This window comes from Brachycentrus maculatus, unplaced genomic scaffold (genome assembly GCF_059751285.1).
Source record: "Brachycentrus maculatus isolate JH-2025_06_01 unplaced genomic scaffold, ASM5975128v1 h1tg000509l, whole genome shotgun sequence".
In the NCBI taxonomy this organism is placed as follows: Eukaryota; Metazoa; Arthropoda; class Insecta; order Trichoptera; family Brachycentridae; genus Brachycentrus; species Brachycentrus maculatus.
Window position 1 is genome coordinate 586,378 of NW_028281255.1, and position 9,452 is coordinate 595,829.

At 27.9% G+C, this 9,452-nt stretch overlaps 1 protein-coding gene across 1 annotated transcript in view; it reads left to right on the forward strand.

The window, feature by feature from the left end:
* The window catches only part of LOC148301880 (opioid-binding protein/cell adhesion molecule-like), a 74,601-nt gene extending 68,622 nt beyond the window's left edge, over window positions 1-5,979 (forward strand). Inside the window, exon 6 of the mRNA XM_088272569.1 lies at window positions 5,271-5,979. Coding sequence (XP_088128695.1) covers window positions 5,271-5,347 — 77 coding nt within the window. The 3' untranslated portion in view covers window positions 5,348-5,979. The remainder of the gene's footprint in view (window positions 1-5,270) is intronic.
* The last annotated feature ends 3,473 nt before the right edge of the window (window positions 5,980-9,452 follow it).

A 9,452-nucleotide genomic window follows, 5' to 3' on the forward strand; every position in this document is an offset into this window, starting at 1 on the left:
TGACGAGATTGAACGACTTTTGGACAGTTCTAAAAGTGAAAGAAAAGTGAGAGAATAGTGCAGATGACAGTGATTTAGAATTCAAAAACCTTAGATTCAGAATTTGAAAGTGCAACGGAAAACGTGGTTTTATAAGAAATGTCAGTAAGTGATAAAAACATCGATTTCAACAAGAAAAGTACCGATTGTCTTCTTATTTTTTGGTAATAATTTATTGGTCAATAATAAAATTAAATATCATACCTATTATGTCTAACGAACTTGTATATAAAATTTTTATAATAATTAGTTTTATTTGGTTTCGTACAAAATTGTATTCATAATTTCTAAAACCCGCAAAATGTTTATGTAAGAAATGGCGAACTTTAAATGAATATTTACACCATTTTGGGCAATTCCGTATATATTTTTCAATGAAAATTTAAATATTTTCACTGTATTTAAAATGAATTTTAATTGCATTATGGACAAAAATTTATCTTGAAATATTAACTCAAAATCCTAGAATCATTTTGTGGTTTTTGGAGCTAACTGCCACGTTTTATATTTGAAGATAATTACTTAGTTGCATTTTGTTAATAATTCTATCTGTTATGATGTTGACTTAAAATATAGTTATAAAATTAAAAACACAAATTATTTGAATTCAGTAAAAATAAAAATGTTTACAATCACTGCTTCATTGCCAACCATGCTACATGCGCGTGTGACATGCTCCGCGGTAGTAGTGAGTATATAAATTAGTTAGTCTGTGGTAGTGAGCCGCAGCGCGCTGTCGCGTTTGGATGTAAAATGATGCGCTTGGATAATTTAATTTCAAAACTATCAAAAACTTGAATATTCTCATACAAAACTTATGACACATTATCCTATTGCTATGTAGGCTATTTTGAATAATATATAAAATATAAAAACCCGACGAAAAACGCCTAAAAGGCGATTTCTGTACTGGGTCAGATCAGACCCACCACCGCTGGGCGCGTTTTGTTTGAGGCCATCGCGCTTTAGGTGTTAATATCTTAATTTTAAAGATAAACATTTTTATCAATTTTTTCAACTAATTGTTTTTTAACATAACGTGATTTGCGAGTGGAACACTCATTTGAGAGTACACAATATTCCGAATATCTCAGTCTCAGTTCTTGACTGATTTTTCTCAGGTAAACAAAGGGGGAACAAGGCTCTGAAGTGAGGTTATGGTAGGTTAAGTAGGAGTTTATATTTTATTTTGAAATACGGCCGTAGGTTTTAAGTTACCCCTTATCGTACACCTACCCACACATGGCCATCGATTTAACCTTTAACCGCTGACGTGAGGGCCATTTGAGTTCTGAGCTACTAAAAAAAACCGGGTTCACTCATTTTCCATTCCACGATATAGCTACGCTCTTTTTTACCTTCGAGTTTTGTTGTATTCATATGTACTAAAAAGGTGTTCTGAAAAGTGTCAATAAATGTCAAGTTTATAAGTACAATCAATATAAACACACACACACACACACACACACACACATCATGTGTGGATGTGTGTATGTGTGTGTTTTTTTCTTCAAATTATTCATATTTTACTTGGTAAATGCCACAAAATATGTCAGTAAAAAACATCAGTTATTATGTATTTTTTTTTCAATCAATATGTTGTTTATTCAAAATGTTTAAAATATATCAGTCTAAAACAAAAAACTTCATTGTGTTTTTTTTCTTTCAAACAAGTTTGTTGTTTTTTATAAAAAAAATATATCCGTACAAAACATCAAATGTTTTGTGTTGTTTTTTCCTTCAATTTAGTAAGATGTTTTATCAAAATATGTGAAAACAGCAGTACGAAACATAAAACGTAAATCTGTAGTTTTTTTCTTGGATGTTTTTCGCAAATACTTTGTGGCATATTTAATACAATTTATAAAATTAAACAACTTAGTTTTTACCACTTTTTTATTATAAGTACACTTAAAAAAACACATTAAGGATTTTGCGGAGTGTGTGGAAGTTTTTGGTAAAGGAATGTAATAAATTATGAGTATTTTAATGTTTAAGAATTTAATAAACCCATATTATGACAAGGTTTTTTCCTAAATCGATAGGTTAAAGTGTACTAATAATAAAAAAAAGTGGTTAAAACAAAGTTGTTTAATTTTATAAAGTCTATAGTTGCTTCTTAAAAATTAGTTTGTTGTTTAATTAAAATATATAGGATATGTCAGTACAAAACTTAAAAAGGCTATTCTGTTATTTTATTCTTCAAATTGTAAAATGTTTAAATATATATATACATTTTGATGATTTATTTCAACCCCCGGCGCAAGCTCATATTTCCATTTTTACCTTGGAGTATTTTTATTGCATGTGCTTTATTTTATTTCCCTTGTTTGCTTATATCGTATCCTTTCCTGCCCTTGACACGACTTTGTAACAACAGGAAAAAGTAACTGAGATTGGGGACTCTTTCTCTATCACACGAAGATTATTTCCTCTACTTGTTTTCGTCTCATTTCCGTAACCGCCTTAAATTTGTATTTTCTTTCCCCTTATTCATTTTTCTTTGTGAAAATTTTAGGATAACCACTGAAAAAAGGATATTATTATTTTATTAAATCTTTTTTGAAAGTATAGGCTTTTACTCTCCCCATTAAGTGTTATTAAATTATGTGTTTCAAAAACGTTATTTTTACATTTTCAAATTTTCAGGAGAGCGCAAAACCTCTCTCACATGAATATGAGCTTTTCGTTGTTGTCGTAAAATTTGAATTACGTTGAACACGTTTAAAAAAATATTTTTCATTAAAAAATAAATTAACTAACTAACGTTACTTGACGTAGAGGTACGCAGAGAGAATATAAAGCCACACCAATATGTCTTTATAAATATTTTTCGGCTTTTCTATATTCACGTATCTCCTTATACCCGCTGATTATTACGACTCCTGACCTGCATATATAATATTTGTCTATCATTGTTAAATTGGTATAATGTGACCACTTTTACTACCAAGAACAGATCAATAACAGCAGTTGTAAATACACAGACTTCCAAATTCTCATCTCAATAACTTGTTGATTTACTCACATATGTTGATATATTTAAGAAGAAAAAACTATACAAAACAAAATAGTATTAAAACCAACCAATGATCAGAGTAAAAGCTTAAACTATCTTCATTTTCAGAGTTCATGTAATAAAAAATATATTACTGAAACTGTATATAGTTATCTTGACATATGTATCTCTCCTTTTATTTAATTATTTTTTTATTGTAGAAGTTAATAAACATTTCATATAAAGATATTATCTTCGTTTTTGGAGTTAGTTTTGGAGTTGTGAAGTAATAAAAAATATATCTGGAACTGATTAGCTATCATTTTATGTAATAATAATAACAATAACAATTATGGTGGATGCTTTATAAAGGGTCGTTTTCATGAAATATTACCTCGAAGGCGCTTCGGATAATATTACAGACACTAAAATAAAATTATAATAAGAAAATAATATGAAACTTATCAGGAATTTTATATTTGCTACTTTTTTTGAACACTTATTTTTTATTAAATATATTCTGCCTTTAATATTTTTGATGACATGTTTAACATAAAAAAAAAACTTACATGAGACCACTTTTGAGTTAATTAACGTATAAACGACAATTATTTTTTGACATCTCTTCAGAGATGAAGATGAATATGGAAGTCTGGGAATTTGCGGGGCTGACGACCGTCGTAGGCTGGTTTAAGTGAAAATTTTACACATGTGTAACATGTGTAAATGCCCAGATTTCCATATTCAACAAAGATTCCGATTTTAAACAAAGAAATTCATAATCATAATACACGAGGACATAACAAAATACATGTGGAGCCGATAAACACTACTTAATTTGGAGTAAGGTCCTTAAATTAAATTGCCAATACCCAAATTAACCAGCTGCCTGACATATATAAAATAAAACCCATTCGGGGATCCAAAATAAATTATCTGAGAAGGTACTTTATGGAAAGATATATATAAAGTGATAAGTCATATTTTCTTACAACATTTTGAGTGTGTCCAAATACTTGTTCACAAAATCTGGATTATCTCCAATTACAGGAGTTATTTTCATATTATTTTTTGATATCTCATCAAAGATGAAGAAGAATATGGAAGTCTGGGCATTTACGGGGCTTACGACCGTCATAGGCTGGTTTAAGTGATCACTTTACACACGTGTAACATTCACCAATTCTACCCATTATTGACAACCACACTACTCAAATTCTTGGAAGATCTATATATATGAACCAATTTAGAAACCTTGTTCATGAATCACTAGAACTTCACTAGAACTTCATATTTTCTTATTTTGTTTTTACCTTATGTTTTTTTTATATTTTCTCATTTGTTATATTTTCTAATTTGTTTGTTTTAAATATGCTTCTTACCATGTATTTTCTCATTCATTTCTTTTTAATATGCTTCGTGTGCCTATTTATTATATCTGTTTATTATTTTTATAATCTGTCATGTATTAGTATTAGTTTTGGTTATTTAAAAAAAAATCTTTTTTGTTACTTTATTATTTGTGTTCCAGTCTTGTTTACCTAAATCCCATGTCCCAAAATGAGAAATAGAAATTACTCATCGGGAATATTATATGTATATATGATTTATGTTTGTAATAAAAAAAGATAATAAATAAATAAATCTTAGAGTGTCAGAAATGAAGACTCTGAGAAGCATAACAGGCAAGAGTCTTAGAGATAGATTGAGAAATGCCAAGATCAGGGAAATATGCGAGATCGAAGATGTCGTTAGGTGGGGAAGGCATCGAAGAAGACAATAGTATGCGCATGTGAAGAGAATGGAACCATCCAGACTCCCCGACATTGCACTGTACGGCCAACCCCATGGTAGACGACTCCCGGGCAGACCACCAAAGAGATGGGCCGATAGCTGGGAATCGACGTCGCAGGAGGCTAATCCCTCTTAAAAACAGACCGCAAGGCCTATAATAAGAAGAAGAAGAAGAAGAAGAATAAATAAAAATAAAATAAAAAATAAATAAAATTCTTCGTCATCTTTGATGAGATGTCAAAAAATTATATGAAAATAACTCCTATAATTGGAGATAATCCAGAATTGTGAAAAAGTATTTGGACTCACACAAGATATTAGAAATATGTTTTATTTGATATATTTTTTAAATATATCCATCATTTTCTTAAGAAATCACTTCTTAGAGATTTTAAATAAAACGTTATGTATGAAATAATTAAATTTGTTTATTTTTTAGGTGAAAATCCCCTGGCCATGCAGAGAGGGTGTGGCAGCCTCATATTCCCTTCTCTTCTTCTGCTGTTCATCAGCTGACAATTAATATTTGTGGCCGACCTTGGAATTCAGCAGTGGTGATAATAAACAGAACCACTAGTGTGTGAAGAGTAAATAGTGACATTAATTCCAGACCGCCCTGTACATACATGTAAGAGTGATTAAGTAAGAAACATTTTGTGTTTTGTGAATTGACAAAAAATGTATGTATTATTTAGACCCGCTGCCAGAATAATATCGGAAATGTCGATAAGGAAACCATTATTGATAATTGTAACTTTATGTTAAACAAAAAATCGAAATGTGATTAAAAATACAATACTTCAATGAGTCAATCCAAATCTTTGTTAAAAAAAATGGGTTTATCCACTTAGGAGCTATTTACATTGATTTCACAACATAAATGAAGAAGAATATAGAAGAAGTCAAATTATAAGCTAAAAGTAATAAAATGAAAATGATATTTTCTGGCGTTTCGAATTCGGACTTCACATACAATTGAAAGAGTCTCTGCTTAATAAAAAGCTTCTTTCATCTCATAATAGATGTCTGTAGTGAAGTTCCAGTGATTCAAGCACAATGTTTCGAAATTGGATCATATATATAGAACTTCCAAGAATTTGAGTAGTGTGCTTGTCAATCATGGGTAGAATTGGTGAATATTACACGTGTGTAAAGTGATCACTTGAAACAGCCTATGACGGTCATAAGGCCCATAAATGCCCAGACTTCCATATTCTTCTTCGTCTATGAGAGATGTCAAAAAATAAAATAAAACTCGTTTTATAGAGACGATACAATAATTCAATTTACTCCCTTTTGGATATCAAAGTCGACAAAAATCGACCTCAGAGATTATATTTTTGTTTAAATTAACGTCTACTATTTCAGTTGTATAAAATTGAAGTTTTTTTATTACAATTTTCAGCTTCTGTTGAAAATGTACATTATTCAATATGACAGTTATCGAAACAGGGTTCGAGACGCTAAAATCTATTATATATTCAGACTACCAATAACCCTCTCTAATAATGAATATGATGAATATTGAATACTTCAATTTTTTTATACGACTTCAAATTGTTCATATTTTTTGCATAAAAGTGTCAATATTATCGATACATGCTTAGTACGTACATGCGTTACTGTTTTCCTGATAATATTCATACAGGTTACTGTTTATTTCGTTTAATTGTTAACTGTTTTGAAATAAACCGCATTTCAAATATGTTGATTATATTCAAAATACTGGAATAACTTCAATATTTTATTAAAAATGTATATAACTTGGAAGTATTAAGTATAAAACCAATAGTTAAATACACATTTATAATGGATTATTTACAAAATTAATTATTATCAATTAAAACTATATTGTCTGAAATTGACAATCTTTTGATATGTTCTCGTCTTGTGTTCTACACATTTTTATAAGATACAATTAATATTTAGTATTTTATCAGACGAATACTGAGGATATTTTGTAAATACGTATGACTATGTAAATAATACGTTTGTATCACTGTACTCGTAAGACAAATAATATAAAATCGTTTTAAAGAAATGATATTATAAATTTATTATTTATTTATTTAAATTCAGTGGAAAAAAACTTACATGGCATATTACTTTAATACAAATATTAACAAGGACTATTTTTAAAAAGTCAATTTCGTTTGATCAAAATTAAAAAAAATATGCTTTTTTTATAGGGTAGCTCAAAAATTGCTTTACTATTTAAAAAAAATTGTTTAGGTTTTATATTCTACTTTTGCATGATGGTTATTAGAGTTTTTTTTTAATATTTACAGCATATAATGAGAGACTTGAATTTTTTTCTAGGGTATATGTAATGACGTGGATAAATTGTTTTTTTTTTAAATCAAACTAAGCAACAGAGATAAACAGCATATCTTTTAAGTTGTTTTTAATTGTCACATACATACGTACAATATCTGTCACAGAGGATTGTCCGTCAATTTAATAGCAACCTTTCAAGGTAATTTTTTGTGTGATATGTTAAAATAATAGAATTTTATATTTTTTGAAATAAAAAATGATTTAAGCATTCTTGTTTTAGTTTTTTTATGACAAAATCAACGAAAGGTATTTTTAAATCTATAACAAAACAAACGAATATAAAACTTTTTTAAATAGTAAAATGAGATCAGGGTCACCCTATAAAAAAATTGAATGTACTGAGTTTTAAAAATTATTTATTTCCTTCATTTTAAGACAGAATTATTCATAAATGACACTGTTTACATCTCATATGTTATATTTAATGTGTTTTGATTAAACGATTTGTATATATGCAAATTTCATAAAAAAGCAGTATATTTTGATGAAAAATAAATATTTCTAACTTTTATCAACGTCTAGTCATAAAACATGTACATATGTTTTCAAAATGTAAAATTAAATTATTGATTCTTAGGTAAACTTAATTTAAGATAAATATTACTCATATTTCTGTGTTCAATAACGAATCCATCACGAAAATAAATTCAAATGATAATCGTTTAATTTAAATGACATGATAATTATCACAAATATGCAATAAGAAACGTCATTTTATTAATACATGTATATTGATTATATTTCAAATAGACCACCCCACCATACTTCTGCTTTTTATTTGAATTAATACGGTTTGAATAAATTTTTAAAACCAATGGTTCTCTACAAATTATTATTATTATTATAGTCTACTTTTTCGATTAAGTGAAAAAAACTGGAAAATAAGTTGTATTTCTTTTAGGAGCTCATGGGTTTTTTTATATTGTTATATTATTTTTTACATATACAAAATATATGTATATATGACTCCGGATTCTCAATAAGTTAATAATGATGAAATTTTATATCAAATTTCTGTTATAAAATTTTATATTAATTATATATAATATATGGTAAATAAACATGTAAATATTTGGTGTTCTTTCACATATAAGTTATGTTCTACAATATATTATTATAAAAATATACCTATATGAGAAACTGAAATATATTAAATGTATTGTTTAGAAGACTTTTATTTTCGATAGTTGTAAAATTTGTCCCGTGGTTGGTGGATAACGCGTTTGACTACCATACGTGAGATCCCGAGTTAGAATCCAGGAAAAAGGATCAAAACAAACTTTTTATTTAAACATTTTGATGAATATATCCAGTAGTCTAGAATTAGTGTTTTTGAGTGGTATAAGACAAAATTAACGATGAATTACAGCGATAGTGTTGAATTTTAAGAATTTGTGTCTATTATATAATAACAACATAAATATTTCTAAGAACTTCATCTTGCAAATCAAAGTAAGTCTTTGAAAATCAAAATTTAATGAACTAGGTACAGAAATAAAAGTCACATTTAAATCAATTTATACACGTAATTAATTCAATTTAGTCCCTTAATACTGAGATATACGCCTATATTCATTAATCACAATACATTTTGGTTTTTCAAATACTAATAAAGTGGTCAGCTTGGACGGAATAATCGGAGGGTATGTGTAAGATGCACGAATGTGAGAGAGGAGAATACGTTTTTTTTTAAATTTAATTGAATATTTACATAAGTAAATTTGAAATAATGAGTAACAAAAAAAACAGTAATTGTAACATTCCAATAACAAAATTTTACAGTGTTAAAAGAGTTATATGTGAAAAGTAACAATAAACTATAGTAAAAGTTAAAAAGAACAATAAGTAGACTTGATTTAGAGCTTAAATAAATTTTAAAAAACGACACAAACAGTTATAAGACGTACAAGTTGAGAAGAGCAATAAAGTAAAAATAAGTGCAATAAGGCAACAGCAAAAAAAAACAGTAAACAGATATAAAACAGAAAACAAACAGATATCAATAAAGATATAGTACGATGGCATTCTATTTTATCTGCCTACTCGTGCAGAAAAGTGGCATGATGGATAGTGAGTAACAAATATTAACAAAGTAACAAATATTGCAAAGGAAAATAACATTATTTCTTAATAAAAAAAAATTATAAAATAATACGAGAAGCATCTCAACGAAAATTTCAAAAACAAAGTGATGGTTTAAAATTTTACTCCTGAGAAATAAAAAGTTAACAAGTTTGCGTTTAACAAACACTTACTTAAAATACTTTCGAAATATTCCAGGCAC